The 19,909-nt window shown below is 38.9% G+C and overlaps 1 protein-coding gene across 1 annotated transcript in view; it reads right to left on the bottom strand.

Moving 5' to 3' along the window:
* Positions 1–326: 326 nt before the first annotated feature.
* SNX31 (sorting nexin 31) overlaps positions 327–19,909 on the bottom strand; it is a 40,547-nt gene continuing 20,964 nt past the window's right edge. Inside the window, exons 5-14 of the mRNA XM_085316250.1 lie at positions 14,030–14,140; positions 10,605–10,695; positions 8,796–8,883; positions 7,614–7,683; positions 7,022–7,114; positions 6,153–6,356; positions 5,581–5,676; positions 4,330–4,407; positions 3,218–3,277; positions 327–514 (exon numbers count right to left, since the gene is read on the bottom strand). Of these exons, the coding sequence (XP_085172376.1) occupies positions 419–514; positions 3,218–3,277; positions 4,330–4,407; positions 5,581–5,676; positions 6,153–6,356; positions 7,022–7,114; positions 7,614–7,683; positions 8,796–8,883; positions 10,605–10,695; positions 14,030–14,140 (987 nt within the window). The 3' untranslated portion in view covers positions 327–418. The remainder of the gene's footprint in view (positions 515–3,217; positions 3,278–4,329; positions 4,408–5,580; positions 5,677–6,152; positions 6,357–7,021; positions 7,115–7,613; positions 7,684–8,795; positions 8,884–10,604; positions 10,696–14,029; positions 14,141–19,909) is intronic.

Genomic DNA, 19,909 nt, shown 5'->3' with positions numbered 1-19,909 from the left:
GCACTGCAATAGTCTGTTGTGCTTAAGAAAAGGAATGATAGGTCCCAGCAAAGGAGAGCAATAGCCTACTCAGCCAACGCATTAATTACATGAATACTCACAGAAGCAGTATATATTGATACATTAAAGCAAAGTACTTTTTCCCTCTAATATCTTAAAACTTTTTTCTAGTTAACACCCTCCTTTTCTGTCCCAATACTTTCATTGTGAAAAGGCCCACATGTAGACAGGATGGCTRTCTCCCGGTTCATAGCACATTTTAACTCAAATGATTGTTCACTGCAGTTATATATTCCATAAATAAAGACCATTTCAAAGGCATGGAATTATGCTGAAGATACTTTTCTTATRATTCAAGATTTCAAAGAGTTTGATTTTCAGACAATTAATCTCAAAAGACAACATCTAAATGAGACTGTCACAGGTCCTCCTCTCTTATTTTCTCAAATACATAATCCTCTTCATCTGGCTGAACCAAAAATCTTCTCCTTGCTATAAAACTGGAATGAACTACCTGCAGAGAAACAAGAAACAAGAGAGTATACACATTTCAATAATTAAATATAAATATAAGCTAGAAAATTTGACATAATAGTGGTTCAGGTGCAGTGGGTGATCTTTTTATGTTAGCATTTGGGAAAGGACAGAATTTGTTGCTAGAGTAGACAGTTGCTCCTGTTCTTAGAGGTTTATTGCAATGTACTAAGTGTGGTGCAGATTGAAAGGCAGTTCTAAACATGCTAATAGTGTTCTGTGGCTTTACAGTGGCCACAAGCACACATGTACAGGTACTTTAACTATGTACCAGGCCTTCTGAATTAGATGGACATGGTTAAAGATGGATGTGGTTAAGTATACCTGCGTAAGTGACACCTACATAAATTAATAGTTTATACAGTCATTTTAAATAGATGCATCATGTTCTGTCCTCCTCCAAAAGCTGTCACTGAACTAAATGTTCTTTCTAAAAGCTACTGTGTACCATGTGAAACATCCCAACAACCCCAGGTAACCCAGGTTTTTAAGGTGTAAGCCAGCTAACCAGACCCTCAGAATGCATGTATCTGCAGCAGGACTGTTGTACTAGGAGACTTTTGGCACAAATTTTTATTCTGCCTCTTACAGAGTGATATCCTGAGATACATCTAAAATAAATGTCCTAAAGCACTCTACTAAAAGGGTCTATTGTAACACTGTGGCAGTCATGCTGCAATAACTTTAACAGAGAGAGAGGCTAGGCAAAATTTGGTCCAGTTTCCTAATGCCTGGTTCCTAATATTAGTTACTTTATGCCTCTTCTCAATATTTCTAAAGAATTCAAACAGTATAATTGCCTAGATGCAGGCATATTCCATAGCATAGCCTTACTGTCTGCATGGACYGCATACTAGTTAAGTAATTTTTATCTCAGTTCACAGATTGTTCTTGATTTTCCTACTAAATCTTACTGCTGCACTGAATTATCTATTCAAACAAGAATTTACATGCTGTCATGCTGATCTAGTAGTAACACAAGATGCAAGTACAGAATCACAAAACCAAGATTAAATTTTTCTTCTCATGAGTCAGCAGAAAATATCTGGCAGAAGTTTTCAGAATCTTTGGAAAGCAGTCAGATAAACTTTCAGCCAGCTCAGGCCAAATGAAATTACTATCCTGAGGATAGTAATGGCCAAATTATAATGACCCAGCTGAAGCCTTTTTCAAATGAGAACATGCAAAGGCACACTTTTAACGCATCATTTTTTTCAAGCCTCTTGCAAAGAGRCAAAGAGGAGGAGGAAAGGTAAGTCTTAAACTGGATATTGTGATCACAGAAAGTTCAGAAGTTCTATTAAGTATGGTTGAAGACTTTATTGATTGTCTAGTAACAGCTTTGTGCAAGAAGACCTAAACCGCTGCTGAACTTGCTGCACAGTAGGAGGCACAGTATGCCATACTAGCACCATTTACAGCAGCAGCAGCATAGCTTGACTTTTTTAAAATAAACAATTATGTTCTAGTTACCAGCTCTAATTTTCTTTCACTGAGTTTGATCTCAACAGCTGGACATCACTCCAGGAAGACACAGTTGACTAGCTGAGGGGTTGTATATTTTTCCTATCCGAAGCCTCTCTCCTCACAAAAATTCAGAGGGAGCATTCAGAGTACATCTTGCTTCTAACCAAGTATTTTAAAGTATATTTAAATCAGAAGAATTGCCTCAAACCCAGAATGCCATACAACTTAGTCATTACTTCAGCTCCAGCATCTGAAGTTGTGTGCCAGTGAACCACATCCTTACTCAGTCTTCACAGGCACAACAAATCATTCAGAAAATGCCATCTCCTTTATTATCACTTGCAGATTATTTGCAAATACTGAAGAACCTAGAATCTAGTCTCCAAGAGTGGTGAGTACAGAGCACCTCAAAGAAAGCAGCAAGAAAACGTGCCACACAAGCTAGTCTATCTGCTTGTGAAAGAATAGTGATTGATTTTGTGCTGTTTAATTTCCTTTTAAAACTGTATCAATATCTTTTTTTTTTCTGATTTCAAATTAGATTTTAGGTTTTCTTTTAAAAATGGCTCCCTTTGGCCAATCATACACTCTGACAAAATAATTTATTTTGTTTTATATTATTTCCTTTCCACTGATTTATTACCTCACATTGAACAAATGACTTAGAAAATTAACATTTTTAACATTAGACTATTCAGGAAGCATTAGCTATGAATGTTGATTACAGTTATTGCAACTTGAAATTAACTGTTACATGATAGGAGTGTACATGTGCAGGTATGTAACATGATCAATTTCCCAAATGGATGACTCCCAAATAAAAGTAAAGATGAACACAAACAATCCCAGCGTGAATCCAAGCACAAGTCTGTAAACTGTAGGAACAGCTGCATGTGGATATTACAGACACATGATCTATGCACACCTTTTGGCTTTCTGTGAACTTCGTTGAGAATTCAATTCAGATATGTTTTTAAAAATTAAAGCAGACTATCACTCAACACAAAGCAAAATAATACTTTTATTCTGACATGTTTCTTGCTCTCTTTTTCCTCTCAGAATTCAACTTTAGCTCCATTTCCTACTCAAAGAGATTTCCACTAAATTTATTAGGAGTCTCTCTATTTGAAAAAAAAAAAACAGAGATTGAGCTAAACAGCACTAATAAGCAAACAYCACATATTCACATTTTAGAGAGCTTTTCTCACTTACTAACCTGTTTCTGTTGGATGCTTGGTTTCTTACTAATTTTTGTGGATTCAGGCATCTTGATCTCCTAATAGATTGAAAGATTTAACTTAGAATAAGTTTGACACACACACAAGTATTGGAACAAAATGTGTTGGGCAAATGAACTGGTGTTCAATGAAACCCACTATAAACAGCTTAGGAAATGAACTGGCATATTTGCCCCCCCCCCCTTTTTTTTAAAACAAGGCTGATCATAGTCAAAGTTACCCCAGCAGTATCAACAGCTGATTAATTAAATCCTGAATAATCTTCACAATTAAAGGTTTACTGTACTTCCATTACAAATAAAACTTAGGGGCATCGAATCTTTCCAAAATTCAAATCAGTTTGTTTCCATGTAACTATTTTTAACTGCTTATAGTTTAAAGCTATGAAATTAGATGTTCATTGCCTCCCTGCTCACTGTAATGAGCATGGGTCCAGAAGCAAACCCTTCACTTCCCTCTCTCCTTCCTTTTAGGAGGTTTTGATGTAACAGCCATTCAAAGTCTTTAGATGTTACAGGCACATTAATAATAGTTGTTTCTTTTTTTTTTTAGTAACAAATACCTAAATATATACTCATCCTTAAACACAAAAGATAACATAAGTGTTTTAGCTACAAATCATATTTTTACTAACTCTTCTATTTAAAACAAGAAAGTATCACAGTAGGAATGTCACAGATCTCAAACTTGTCTAACACTGCAGCAGATGGGGCAAGCAAGTGAAGTGGAAAAAAAAAAGAAAAAGAAAGCCAGATATGGATACAAACAGGCAATAGGCTACATCAGAACATAAGAATTATTCCTTAAGTGTCTTTTATCATATACAGCAAGAATTAAAGTCCAAGAGGGAGAATGGAGAACATTACTAAAATAATGATGACAAGCCATCTTTAACATTCAGAATAAATACTGTTTCCAATAAAATTGAGCAAAGATACTTCCTAGTCAAGTAATTCTGTACTGAAGTGTTGGAACATGCAAGACCTTTTCCATCAATAGGACTTTTCCAAGCACGTTTGAAAAAAAGAAAAAAAAATAGTTTTGTTTCCTTTAAACAGCTATTCAGGCACCTACATGCACACATGCTCACCATTTCTTGGTCTTCTTTGCTTGCCTTCATCATCTGTTCTGAAATCATTTTTTTCAAGCAGCTACTCAGCAGAAAGGCCTAAAAGGGATCCCAACATTCCAATTTCTTCTATTAACCGATACTCTGAACTTTTCCATTCCTCCCCCACCCGAAAGTTACAGTCCCTAACTACTGAGCTATTACTTTCCCAAATCAGTTAATTTTACTCTGCACTTAAAGTGCTTACAGTCCCTCTAAAMTAGATCAAACCCTTGCTTCTTTTACACAGCAGCACAATTCCAGCCTTTGTCTCCTCCTCGCACCTCTGAGGAAAGTGGGACACTGGTCTACATCTAGCACAACTCTAATAGATTTCATAGGAGAATTAATGCTGAAGTAATTTTAGTTTTCTGCCTTCCCAACAGCACAGAAACTAGAAAGCTTCCTGCTTTCACTGATGGTATTGAATGTGGTGACTCATGTTTTCACAAAACTTAAGTGTGGCAGGAAACTAACACTTACTACAGAGTTATGAACTGCATCATCACCTTGGAATTCAGAAGTCATGTGTGAAAAAATAAGCATTTTGATTTTACTCAGAAAATCCTGTCTCTGTCTGTGGGACAGAGAAAAAAAGCAATTTGAGGACTTTTTTTCTTAAAAAGAGGCTCAGTACCTAAATGGAGGCTGGAGCTCCCTTAGATATGGCAGAGCCTAGATTATTTGCTAGGCAGCATAACCACAGATGGCTGACTTCAATTCTTGGACACCTTTAGCTCYTTAAAGAGCTGCTAGAAAACAAAGGGAGGAATGGCACCCTATAAAACCCTATTTAARTACTATTTATGTGCAAAGAGAATACTTGTTATCAAGGCACATACTTGCATCCTCCATTAACTTGTGTTTATATGGCATATATTTGAACAATAGGCTTTCTTGGGGAAGATAAAAGCCTTTGACCTAAGGCAAGTTTGACAGATTAAYGATTTGGGATACTCACTGAGCCCAGTAAGTGAGTGGCACCTCCGTGCACTATGCCAAGTTTGCTGCTGAATACTAAGCATTTCTTTTGCCAGCATGGGGGAGCGGGTGGGAAGGGGGAAACCTGTCCCAGAAACTTAAATGCCTTTCCCATATCTCTAGGCTGACCTGCTGTACACATGGCATCTACACTGATACAAGAGATCACTTTTGATGAACAAATTCCAATTCCTGTGGCTATAAGATCATATATTACACACTGATCCCTTTCTAATGTGATTGAGAACGAACCTGTTTTGTGTAAAAAATTATCCACTGCCATTTATCTGAATCTCTGTACTCAAATCTGAGTTCCAGGGTCTCTTCTTCACCATCCTTTTCCAGACCCTGAAAAACAAAAGGAACCGAGGAAACAGCTGTGAACAGCATCAAGGTGTTCAGCCTTAAACCTGAATTAGTCAGTCAGGTTCATTTTATACAGTATATAAATAAAAATAGAGAAAAATCTGTATCAGAGTACTACTACTGAAGGGGAGCAAGTAGCAGTGAGGAAGGGGRAATCTTTGCAAGATAAAACTGGCTAAAGCAGTTCTTCCCCACAAAATGCTYTGCCAATTCCACCTTCAACACCAGGAGAGAGGAACAGGTAATGATAGACACAAAATGTCAGGAAAGGGAGCAAACACAGCAGAATAYGGCTGCAGGAATTTGTTTCAAGATAGGACTGGGGGGCTGGGGAATAATAGATAGGAGGTATTTAAGAGAAACACACCCCACACACACTCAAAATCTGCCACTGCCTGACAACCTCAGTTTTCATACAGAAAAAACAAATTCAGATACAGAGTCAGTGAAATACTTACGAGAAAAGTGACTTGCCAGCGTCTCAACCTGTTGATCTTAAAGCTGACCTCTTTGGTTTGTTTAGTAGGTAATTTTATGCAGCAGTTAATTTCATTATTGCCCACATAGATATCAGCTGAGCAACCTACTTCTGGGTAGTCACAAATGCAAGGATCAAGTCGTATGTATCCATAGAACTGCATTTCTCGAACCAGCTCCAGGAACTGCATCAGAAAGACAGAACTAAAATGATTTACACTAAAGACAAGTGAGGGCTAGTGAATGGAAAAACGGGTTATAAAGTAAATCTTTCAGATTCCTATTCCACTTTCTTATGGGAGAACAGAAATCCACTGCAAAATGTTAGTGCTCAACTCAGGGAATAAAGCTCCCAGTCCCAGTTTAGAAACCTGTTTCTCTTGTTTGGTGTTTTTTTTTTTTTTTTTTTTGCACTAGACATGGCAAACTGGATTCTCTGACAGACACATATGAGGCATGAAGAGGGAAAGACAAAACTAATCTGCAGAAGATACTGAGGACAGAAGTCTCAGCAGCCTGAATTCCCATCTCATTTCCTAAACTGAATGTGAAACCTTGATGTCTGAGCTTGGCAAATAGTGAATACTGGGATTTGCAGACAAACTTCCTGCTGTCCTTAGGTATCCAAGTCATTCTGTGTGATGTTTCAAAATGCTAGAAGAGGAGGCTCCTATCTCTGCTACCTGGTAACACAATAGTTAGCATCTGCCCAGGAGGTGGGAGACCTAGATTTCTAGCCCACTCCAGTCTACAGAACCAAGCTGTATTTTTAAACAGTAACAACCTCAAGTACCATTGCTTCAAAATTAACTCCTCAATCTGCTTGTATTGTTTTAAAATTCTATTTTACCTTCACTTTGTTTGCAGTCTTTTGTAGAAATTCAAGCTCCTGTATTTCCCTCTCTGTTGGTTTAATCCAATTCCTCTCTATTTCCTSGATTGCCTTAAATGAAGTTTTTAAAATAGAAAAAAAAAAGTCAGTAAAAATTTATTTGCTTTTTCACACACCATCGACAAGAYCGGCCTTGGGTTTTGGGACAGGTTCATTCTAATTTGCTCCTTCCTCCTGAATTAAGTTTCCAAAGCTAGTACAACCCAGCACACCTAGTTTAGAATTCAAATGCTGTCATCATTGATGAATACCTACAGAGAGATGAAAATATAATGGACAGATGTCTAAATCACTCCTTTTGTGCGATTCCCATGCACAAAACAAAGAAGAGTTAGTATCTCTAATAGATGAGTTTGCCCTCCCACAAATGTTCAACAGTAGCTATACCCATCATTTTGAGAAGTGCAACAAGGCAGTGTTAAAAARAACCCATTTATGACCATGTTTAATACTAATGTAATCTACCCCARACATTTCAAGAACTTGTATAAAATAAGAAATTAACATGGGAAAGTTAACTTTTAAAATTCTGAAGATCTTTCAGTTTTACCTGCATATATAACAAATTCATTGAAGCTCTACAATCCATCAGCAATGCATCAAGAGAAGGATCCATATACCTACCAGGGAGAAAAAGGTACTAACATATGAAGATGTAATTCTAAATATAGCCCTTTGACACATCAGCCAAATATGATGGGATCATATCACTCAGAAATATCTGCTTACTTACTAGATAAAGTTTTACCCTTGAAGTGTGCAATATAGTGTGCACATTGTAGCAGTACAGAYATAAACTGAAGTTATATTAACCTCTTCACTTTCACTTTGGTTAAAGTTGTTGGTACCCAACAATTACAATTTAAAACTGTAACATTTCTCTGTTTTTTCTTTCTTTGCCCAAACAATTCCGGTCTTATCTACACAGAAGGCCTATCAGGTCACGAACTGCCACAATGTGGTGCTGATGTACAAGACCTAGCCTYGAGCCAGCTAGCTCTACTACCAACAGCACAACTGTTCACTGCACAATCAGCAAGACTGTGGGACTAATGTAGACCACAATAGGCCAGGAAAAAACAAAAACAAAAAAAGCCAGCCAGCAAGTTTTTAGCCTAGGYGAACTGACCTGGGGGCCTCATGTCTACCCACAGAGTTCTATCAACACAAATAAAGAGGAGCCAGAGATGGGACAAATGAAAGGGGAACAAACCTTTGCTCCTTAAGCCTGCTCACTCMCCAGAAGAAACGCCCAGGCTACAGCCTCAAGCTTTTTATGTATTAATATATAGAAATGAGAACTTTGGATAGAGATGGATTACTTTTGATCTAAACTGAGTTGCGTCTTGTAACTCAGAACCCCAAATTTGCTTTTATAAATTTTAAAATACAGTAAAAATGCTACATTCCCATTTGTGGCCACTACATTACGCAGATACAAAAGTTAAAGTCAAGCACCCACAAAAACACCTCTCTCTAGAGATTCCAAAAGAGAGAGAGAATAAAGAGCCGAATGCAGTGAAGAGCACTTCAGAAATAGTACAATGATAAAATTAATATGCAGGGCCACAGAAATCAGTCAATTCCAAAAACAAATTGGCCTCAAAGAACAACAGTCAAGTTACTAAGGCTGAAGGCTTTTTATCCAAGTTATTCAAGGGACTTCTTTCCCTGACATAGTYTATAGCAGTTGTTACGCATCTTACTAGTCCCTTTTAAGCGTCTTGCTCACCACTTCCTGATTCCAAGCTTACAGTGCAACTGCTTCATGCTCTGAAGACTCACATAAGGAAGTTCAAATTCTGYCACTTTTTTCACCACTGGGAAAAGAAGAAAAATGAAATATTTGGTGAAATCTAGTGAAATAGGCCAGCTAGTATTTTATTTCAGTTGGTGATGGATTAAAGTGCTGATTAGCAGCGTGCTTTTGGAGAGAAAAAACAACTTCACAAAAATGAATTCCTGAGTAAAGCAAGGTGACAGGTTATCTTCCTCACTTCTCTGAAAGTTTAAATTTCAGTAGCTCTTTTACTTACATAATTTCTCTACCTCCTTAGAGAATGCTCTTATAGAATATCCTTCTCTCAAAACACAGCTTAACAAGATGGATGTTTCTGCCTTCAAAAGAATTGTGGCCACAAAATTCCAAGATCAGTACCTTTCTTGAACAAAACACTACACAAGAACACTGTAAGTAATATGTAGAATTAAAAGCATGCTACTTCAGAGGTGACTTTTTTAAAAATACATATATATGTCTAAAGGCCTAACCCTGTAAGTATTTATTTCTGAGCCAAAACCCCAATTCAGCAGAACACTATCATGTGCTTTATTTTAAGCATGTGAGCACTTCAATATTTTTTGGCAGTGGACTGTGGGTTACATTTTGACTTGATGTGTTTGTGASGAGTATCAAGATACACAGGAATGTAATAGATTGCAATATAATTGGATATACAGGAGAATAAAATAAATTTTCAATACAAGGCAAAGAGAAATTCTTCTATGACTGTCATAAAATGCCATATAAAATGTTGCATCCAAAGACACTTGTGACATAGTAACAGCCAGGGAGGCTGTGGACTCAGCAGTACCTTTCACAGCCAGAGAGAGGGAGGGAGAAATTATAAATAAAATAAACAAAAATAGTAAGGTTTCTACCCTGCTGAGAAAGTCAGAGTTTATTAGTGGACTTTCAGTACCTCTTCATATTGAAAAAGTTCAGAAGATGACCATTAGCATCTTTATGCCAATAAGGAGACTGAAAAAAGCTAAATGACTTGTCAAGGTCACTTGGAGAAGCTACGTTCCCAGTTTCACTCAAATCAATGGCTAAACTGGTATTCACTTCCCTGCAGGAGAGAGATCTGGCCCCAGCCTATCCTAATCCCAGRCCAGGCTCTAGCCTCATCCACACATTTGTCCATACAGAAAACAGAACATAGGTAAACCAGTGAGGGCAAAAAAGCCTCTTTACATTTAATGACTCTAAAGAAACCCACACTCTGGATTTACGGCTTGCTTGGTGCCATCACTGTGGTTAAACTTCTAAGTTTCTATCACTCAAGAAAGGAAACATGTCAGGACATAAAGGAAAGCAAGCCACAAACATTTTTTATAAACTTAACAAAGGAGTTTCCTGCCCCATTGTTAAACTCAGTATGAGATCTGTAGAATTAAAAACAGGCCTTTTTTTTTTCTCTTCTATCTGATTAAATGCCTATACAGAAGATCCACCCTACAGTTCCCATATGGAAAAGTTGCTATGTATTTTGTAAACAGAGACACATTATATCCTCCTGTGAAAGTCTCACCCCTGCACCACACCAATCTATTGTCAAACCGTGCTCCCACCACCACTTCTCCCCAGCAAGGAGCAGCTGAGCCACACAGGGGATTGATGTGAGGGGGTTTAATCTGACAGAAYGGGTCTTTTAGCCTAAGCAGGTTCATGCAAGCTCTGTTCATAGATCCCAGATTCAACCACCACGGCCTACAAAAATCCAAAGGAGGGCTAAATTAAGCACTCTGTACAGCTTACCAGAGAGAGCTCCATCACTGTGATCTTGAATAAAAAATAGGCTAAAATATCCTATTAGTTCTCTTGATAGCCCCATCTTGTATGATGCAACCTTTAAAAACAGAGAAAGTCAGCTATCCATTAGCATGAATAAGGAAGAGGCACGTTCAATACCTATTAATGCGACTTAATTGTTTTTACACCATTCCCTTATGCCCTACTTAACTGCCCATTTAAAAACAAATATAACCGTTCCCATATTGCAGCATTTGCATTTGTGAGGAATTTAATAAGTCACAAAGGAACATAAACATTTAATAAAATAGAAAATGTTTTCTACTCTGCCATGAATTTAAATATACTACAATGCAAGGCATCTGACATGTAACCTCCCAATCTTACTGAATCTTCAAACCCTGTTGTACAGTAAGCACGTCTGCCCTTAGCTAATAACATTGCTTACTAGCACGAAACAAATCCTGTAAAAATAAATATTTGTCCGCCTTCCAAGCTGATAGAATCTTTACACTTCAAGAATGTGTGAGGCCTGCCCCTTTAGTGAAAGCTCCAGTCTTGCTTGTCGAGTTCTTCTATACTGTGCGAAGGCTTCTATCAAGAGCCTATTTAAGCTCTATTGAGTTTTCATTATTGCCAGTGCATAAGAAAGAAAATCTTACCCAGCTTGACATCTGGACTTTTTTTTTCTTTTCCTTTTAAAGCTTCCTATGGCCCAATTACATCTTTTTTGAAAGAGGGTAAAAATAGCATCAACAGAAAATGCAGAAGTGATCCACAGGACCAGCTGCATAACAGGATAACGGGGACAGAGAAAACAGGCAGAGGTGAGCATGGAACAGCTGGATCAGATTGCAGCAACTGTCTTACTCTGTTTCCAGTCTTGAAAATCAGAGTGTAAGTTAAAGCAGCCACAGCCTAAAAGAGCACAGTGGCATCAGAGCATTCTCAAATTCTGCAGTGATCATAAATTACTGAGCTGGCTCAGGAAATCTGTCTGGCAACCATAGAAAAATTTCCATCCCTTAAAACACCCCTGTCACAATTCATCTGGCAGGCTGCACAACTTGATAGAAGAATCACACTTTGGTTGCAGAAGATGGACTTTCCTTTCTCCGAACATGAAATGGAAGTACTGGTTTTGGGTCTCCTTCTATAAGTTGCCAACACTAAAAACATTTCCAGCCCAGTATCACAGTGAAAGCATTGTAAACTCACTTGTCTTCACAGACCACACAACTAAGTTCAAAGGGAGAAGAGTTCCCCCCCCCCTTTTTTTTTTTGCATGGAAAATGTAGACAACTAGCTAAGTATAGTTTGAGAAGAACCAAGTTAAAATAAGCACATCTTTGAAGTTTTCCTCATATTTGTTAATATCAGGACTGTCATCTGAGAGGGCAACAGAGCACAAAAATCACTTGCCTCACAGTCAGCTCAAACACCAGGTATAAAGTGAAGAAAGTTTTAGAAATCCAAACACAAAGACGAAAAATGAAATTAACATCACCATCTTCCTTTCTGTATGCCTCTGTGCTAAAAAATCCCTGCAAATTACTTTCTAATTAGCCAAGTTTCAAAATGTTATAGGTACTAAAATGTTAGTAGCATAATACTAAGTGCACCAGAYGGCATTTCCCAGGAATGTCAAGCAYGTAAATCAGATTCAGTAAGATTTTGACTTATTTTATTTGTTGGATCAAAGAAAAGCCTGTTATACATTGGCCTGAACGTCAGGATGTTAGGAAATGACAGTCTAAAAGTCTAGCCGTACTGCAAAAGAATAGCAAATAAAGCAGCATACTTGCAGTGTGGAAAACTAAACCTGGAAGTCCTAGCTCATCTTTAAGACTATTAGAGAAGAAATAGTGTCTGCAGTATTTCAAATCTGTAGTAATTTCTTTGAAGTGCTTGWAAACTTTAAAAATCTATGAATGTTACAAACAAAGTAACACAAAATGCCAGTCTCTGGCTTGGAGATGACCTTGACCCACCACAGAACTAAGACTATAAGAACCAATGCTGGTCTTAGACAATGTACATCCTAAGGGAAAATAAGAAGTAGGGCCCAAATTATTAATGTCCTTTCAAAGTATATTAGCAAATCCTTCCCTTCCTCAGGAGTCCGAGGCAAATCTCCTGTCTAAAACATCTCCTTACTTCTGCTTGGAAGCACTTGCCTCTCTCTCCCCAAATCAGAATTCCTGCTTCCCTGCCACCCCCAAGCCCTTTTCTCCTTCAACCTATTGCACCCAGCTGTCAGCCTCCCTAAGTATCTTGTTGCAGGGTCTAAAGCGAGCTCTGAGACTTACCTTCCCCTGGAAAAACTGGTCCTGGCATTGCCTCAGGTGTGCAAACTCCATGGCAGACAAACAGCTGCCTTCACTGAGCAGCAGGTTACCCTACGTTATCCAAGCCATGGTAACTGTGACACACCGTGTGAAGTCTGTGGACGGACTAACACACAGCTTGATGGAGGAAAATGAGTATTCTTTCAGCTTGCTTGTACCTACAGCCAGCTGAGAACTATCTCCAAATTTAGATTGTAAAGGTACAACACAAATATATTACACAGATTTCTGAATGGTGAGCAKAAATTTCAGATTCTTATGAAGATGACAAGTACCAGTCTGAAAGATGTGTGCTTTTCTTGTTACTGCTGTTAAAATTAGGAAAGAGGAATAACCATGAAAGTGGCTTTAGCCTTGCTGTGTACASACGCACACCCACTCCCCTCTGCTTCTCCTTCCCAGGGATGGGGAAAGAATCAGCTGGAAGTTTCAAACACAAGATAGCCAGTTGTGTAAATTACATTTGCTTGCTAGTGCTTTCAGAATTTAGCTACTAATTGTTTAGTATATGTATTACAACAGCAGTCACAGACATCCCAGAGCCACACTGCTCAAATTGTGCTGGTATTACAAAGAAATTCCCACGATTTCACAGTAAGCATCAGGGCACACAAAACACATAAAGGAGGAGCATGCAGAAAAACAAGATATATCAGCCACACAATGAGTTTTAACAATAGCGCATCGGTTCATTAAGCCAAGACTAGGTTAACATTTTTGGCTACAGTATTCAAGTAATTTCACTAAAATAAACGGGTTTTATTTTGAGGATGTGTCCCCAAAAGGAAAAATATGTATTTTCTATCATAAACAAAGGAAACCTGAACTGGATAGCCAAAAAGCCATTGGAGTTCAGAGTGCATGACATTAGGAAGAGAGAAAATTACAAACATAAAAACAAAGAAATTCATCTGCAAAATCAGCAATCCTCTTAATGCCCCCCAAAACTCTCAAGAAACAGAGAAGATATTCTTGTGTTTACTTCAAATACAGTTTTGCCCTTTCTTTACTGAAACAATCTCAATTTTTGCCCACTTCTTGCAAATGCGAAATTTAAAACAAAGTCCTGTTTAGAACCATTACCTCTAATATTCTTTCTGCAGTGTCAGAGGTCTGGATATCAAGTCTAATATTGCTGCCATCAGCAAGGTAAACATCCAAAGACGCTCTCTGGGTTTCGATCTTAAATGTATCCTGTAGGTAGAAAAAGAAAGCTTTTATTGCTTCCCATATTACTGGAGTTCTTCTGAAGGTGCTGATGCTCCATTTCCCTATTTATCCCACTAAAATAAACAGTCAAAAGCCACTAAAATTAAAGCTTGCACATGACAAAAACAACATACAGGACAGCAACTGTGAAGATACTGCAGACTTAGAGGAGAATCACTCAGATTTTAAGCTGAGCATGAGCTACCTAGTTTAAGTATGTGCAGGAACAACACAGTTACTATGCTAGGAAGCAGTAACTCCAAGAAGTGGTGGGTGGATAAACAGCTGAATGTGAATATTCAAAGCCACAATCTTGCCAAAAGAAAAAAGCATCTCTGTATGTATAAATAGAGCAGTCTCAAGACAGAACAATGAGGCTGTGTTATTTTAATACTTACAGCAGAACAACTGCTACTGGAATATCATCCAGTGCTAGCACCCGAGCTTCAAGAAAAATACTGCAAAATGAGAGGAAGTTCAGCAAAGAAACTCAACAGCATTTAGGTCATGAGAAAACAAGCCTCACAATAAAAGACCCAGCGAACTTTATTTATTATCTATACATAATAAAGGGGGGATTCGCAATCTAGAAAACAAAAATACAGAACCAGATCCAGCCATGTAAGCTCACGACAGACACAGACTAGAAGTAAGGCACACAGTTCTAACAGTGAAGTAGCACACAGCAATGGGGTGTTCTCTGCTGGGTTTACATCAACCCAGGTGAATGTTTCCATAAAAGATTTTCCTTAGCTCAAACTCAGAGAGCCCCATGTCTTGCTGTGCATGAGAAGCCAACCCACTTGTTGCTAGAGGAGGGATACTAGTTTTTGAATTCCTTTAGGGACACATCTGGATGAGATGGTGAAAAAACTCYTCCTGATGACTGCCCCATATCAGGATGGCAATGGACCTTCTAACATTTTTATTAACTAAGGAGAGGTATTCCCCTTGAGAATCGAAGTGGAGGGAAATAACTGTAATCTCACATGCTGCATGCAACATTATTATTTTTTTTTTTTAATCTACCTTTGTTGGCCTTTTGGAGAATATGGAAAACTCCCTAGGAGCCCTTAGGTTTCACAAGTATTCTTGGTATCTTGCTGCAGGGTCTTTGGATGCCTGGGTAGCTGGAGGCCTCTGCCACCTCTCCTGACTGCTGCAATGCCAGCAGGGGGGCTGGCATTTATGCTGCATGCTCCTTCGGGTGTCCTGAGAACATGGCAGGATGTACAACACCAGTGAACTAACTCAATTCATAGACTCATCACACTTTTGGGTCAGAAAAACCTTATTATCCAGGTAACCTGGCTTAGTTAAGACTGATTTCAAGAAAAGAGCAGATGCAAATAATTTTTTTTTCCTATAATACATGAACATTAAGAACATATTGACAAAAGTTTGCAGAAAGACATTTGAGGGAAAAAAGAACTCTTCAAGTTAAGAAAAAAAATGCTTACAYTGCAGCCTTTCTTATTTAAAGAGACTTTTTGCAGATTTTCCTGACACCCAGTATTTCACCTAGCTACATGTCTACACATCTGGTCACAGGGATTAGAGAGAATCTCTTCTCTGTGGATTAYATTAGCCAATGTCTTGTCTGAAGTCCTTCTGAGGATCCACACGGATTTAATCTTTATCCTARAACTTAATTTTCTTCTTATCCAGGAGATATGTCTGGTCATTACTCTTAATTAAAATAAGCGCTGCTTTGCTTCTGTGGGGATACAAACATCTCTTATATCAGGAGTCATCCCCTGTGCTTAACTGACGATCTACTCCTTTCCTCAAATGGGAAGGAGCAGACACTTCCTCAGGTGCCTTTGGTGCATGTATTTCACATGAAACATCATTTTGCATGTGATAAAAATGTGAAACAGAAGCTTGTGATGTGAACATCAGAGACATGCAACTCATTATTAGCTSTCAGTTAAGAGCACAGGTCAACACACAATAATGCTGGTGTGATASTGTCAACCTCTTTCCTTCAGGGGCATGTTGCAGAGGAGCAATTTAATCCTGTTTGGAGCCAGGTAGAGCAGAGACCTGCAGTGTGACCCACATGCTCTCAACAACTGTCTGAGGCTATTCTCACCCCGCTTTGAGCGTTCCCCAGGCAAAGGACACAGAGGACATCTATTTCTGCAAGATCCTTGCCACTGCTCCTGCAGCTCTCTTGGGCTCAGTTCAGGCCTGTAGTGCCGAGCCATGGGCACAAGAGCGCCCGTATCACTTCGTGTCTCCTTACCCTTCTGCCCCTTGGAGAGAGGCAGTCACTCCTCCCTGCATCCTGCCCTTTTGCCACATCACTGCTCCACAATTYGCAAGAAAAAGCATAAGTCAAACTTTCAGCTACTTCCAAGCTGGTTTTGAGCTCTGCCAGGACACCACATAACGCATTAGTGGGCAGATTAATTTGAAGATCTACAAGAAAGGACGTATCAAAAAATAAAACTCAATCCCAGTTAGAATAACCGTATTAMGTACCACTCTGTTTACTACTTTGGCTAGTGGTTTCCACAGTCTCCACATAAAAACTGCTTTAATTTCATTTGATTCTAACCAACTATATGCAAAGCTTCATTTCATGGTCTTGAGGACAAATTCCCTGCTTTCTTATCTCTTACTTCTGATGATAAATATTTTCTTAATATGGCTATGGCATAGCGCGCACACACAAAAAAATTGTCTTATACTGTTGAGTTTAGGGATTCTCCCTACCCTTCCCTTCATCACATACTTTTACCACAGAAGGTTCCTCATATGGAGTTTTTTTAAACACCATTATTCAGTGTTATAAATACTTATGTTTAGATTTTTGTCGTCTAAGTACTGTTCAGACATTAAAAAAATTGCTTGCATACAAAAGGAAGATATACAGCAGTCTGTAGGCAAGAGATGGTGCTAAGTGAAGACAGACAACTAAATACATGTTCTTAAAACAATATAAGACAATCTAGAGTAAGTTTAATCCAAATGTAAGGGGAAGAGTGTTTATCAGCGTTAGCAACAATCCTTTTAGAGTGCCTATGGCAATTACTGCCATTTCCAAAATGGACACAATATTTTTGAAAGAAGTTTGCAGCATTGCATTGGAAAGTATCAGACTCCTTTCCAAGTTGCTATTTTAGTTCTGAAAGAAGCAGCATAGTCATTGCCTCATCTACTCAAAGCYGAAGCAGTAACATTTTTTAAAAAATATTGTATTTTGGCAACTATATGTGCCCAGTAGTACTCTCTACATTTCCTACATTTTTGATCCTGAAACCCAGGGAACACATCACATAATTAGAATTTGATATTTTTTGCATTCCTTCAGATTACTTATTTGAATCTTCCCTTAATGCTTTCATCATTACCTGTGGTAAAATCTYTTGAAACCTCTACAGCTGCTGCCTCCTTCCCCTTGCCTGCCCCAGCAGTTTGAAGTATGGCTCAATTATTAATATAAGAATATAGAATAACAAGATGTTAGGCAGAGCTGGTCAGTATTTTTCTTGCTTCTTGGTTTTGATGGAAAGAACGCTTTTTGCAAAAAATAATAATCTTCCCCATGGGGGGAAAAAGAATTTTTYTCTCTCTCTGGTTTTGCATTGGGAAACTGAAATGATTTGTTTTAGATGAAGTCAACACTAATTCAAACCTTCTGCAATRTCTCAAGGGATGYGCTGYTCATCTAGGAAGCATGGTCCATAAAAGGAGAAAGGACAAGAATGAAYGCTCCYAGTTACACTTTCTTGAAAAAAAAAAAAAACAGCGGGTCAGTAGACTGAACTGCATCTTTGCATTGAAAGAAAAATAGAACAGACATTTTTGAACTCAAATTCCTCAGAACTTTCTAAGCCTGAAACCTTCCSCTAGCACACAACAAAAGCTTGAAAGTACAGAGGCTTCCCACATGAAATTCAGATTTCTGGCCAGCGGTACTTTTGAAACAGAAGTTCATAAATAAGAATCCCAGGCTGGGTCGCTAGGTAAGAAGTAACATTTTTAGAGCCATGCTGAAATCAGAGACTCTCAGCCTGACTACCGTCTGTGTACATACACATCAAACATCTGTGAATTACTGCTAGCAGGTATAGGGGAATATATTACATGCATAAATTCCTCCGCTGTGTGCACGGAGGGCAGCACTGAAATAGCTGTGCAAGTGCCCAGGGAAGCCAAGGCTGCAGAGTCAGAGCTCTGGGCTCTGTTCTGAGACACTGCAGCCAGTGGCTGGAACAGCTTTGATTCCCAGTAATATCTGCAGGTTCCTGGGCTATGCTTTACCTACGCTTGCAATAACACACACACCACAACTCTTTCCATGGTGTTCACTCCCGGGCCTCCTATTTGCTCCTAGAAAAGAGAACAGTGTTACATGTCAGCCCTTTGATAAAGGATCACAGARGAATCCTGTTTTGTCTGTCACCAGGCATTGCTTGACTCTGCTCAAGTATTCAGAAGTTTTCTATCTACTCTTTCAGTGACACCTGAATCCTTCTGCACGTGACAAAGACTGCTGTTTATCAGCAACAGACTGAAAAGGGTCAGCCTCCAGATTCACTCCAGATTCTGCTGTCTCATAACTTTATTTATAAATGCATCATGACTGACTGCCCTCACAGCTGTATCTCAAATATACCACATTACYCTATGGATGCACAATACACAGAGACTGGCTGTGAATATAAATTACATTCAAAGGTATTTATGCATCAAAATTACGCTGACAGGGAAGTACGTACCAGCTCACACTCTTTCTCCTGATGGAAAAGGGCATGAGACAACACAACTTTAACAGTCTCATCTGGGCAATGACCTCTTGCAAAGCTAAGCCATTTGTCATACAGGCTTGGAATAGCAGGTAGGTACGGCATCTGCTTCTCCAGCGTGGTGACTGGCCATACAGCTTGGAGGGGCATGGGGTATGGGTCAGGTTGTTACCATCTGCTGCATGGTAACGTTGGTAAATATTTCAATGATGCTTGTTTTACGTAAGGCATCCGTTGTGCCAAACTGCTTCCCCATGTGTCAGGAGACTGCTGACACCTGACAACTCCTCCTATGAGATTGGCTTGCTGGGAAAACAGTCAGGGCAGGCCTGCTCTAAGGAGCCAACRGCAACAGCCTCTGCAACAGGTAAATGTGATGCTGAGCAAAAACACGGGCTTGGAAAGCAGAGTTAGCCTCTGTGGGCTTGTCTCCCCTTGAAAAGTTCACCCTGTTAGATACCATCACAGGGAACATAGCAGGCTGGTGCARTGCTGAGTGCGGGTAAGGCTGAGTTACCTTCAACACGGCATTAGGCAAGTGCAGTAAGGCCATAATCCACGCACAGCACTCCCCAACCAGGGTCCTGGTCTTGGCACACCCTTCACAACTCCATTTGGAAGCAAAACATACGACAAAAWCCAAGAAGGCCTTACGTTCGGATTGATTTTTTTTCTTTCTATTTTAGTCAGCAATATATACACAAGTCTCCAGCTAAAAGCTGAAATTCTGCTTGTTTTAGGACAAACAGAGAAAAAGCAGCATCTGCAGGCATTAGCAGACTGCCCAAGAGGCCAGCTTTACCTTTTCTCATTATTAAAGAAAGCAAGTGARAGTGAAAAGTTAGTAGCAGAATTTAAAAATCAGTCTAACAATCTCATTCACCTAYGGATGCTGTGAAAAACCCTGCAAATAGTTAACAAGACTCAAGGACAAGGGAGAGAGGATATCATAAAAAACTACTGCAGAGGACAATCAGCTCCAGCTGAATAACCTTGA

The sequence above is a fragment of the Rhea americana genome, unplaced genomic scaffold, assembly GCF_003343005.1.
Source record: "Rhea americana isolate MKP2758 unplaced genomic scaffold, rheAme1 scaffold_46, whole genome shotgun sequence".
Classification (NCBI taxonomy): Eukaryota; Metazoa; Chordata; class Aves; order Rheiformes; family Rheidae; genus Rhea; species Rhea americana.
The sequence above is the reverse complement of the archived record's forward strand: the minus strand, read 5'-3'. Positions and strand labels throughout refer to the sequence as shown.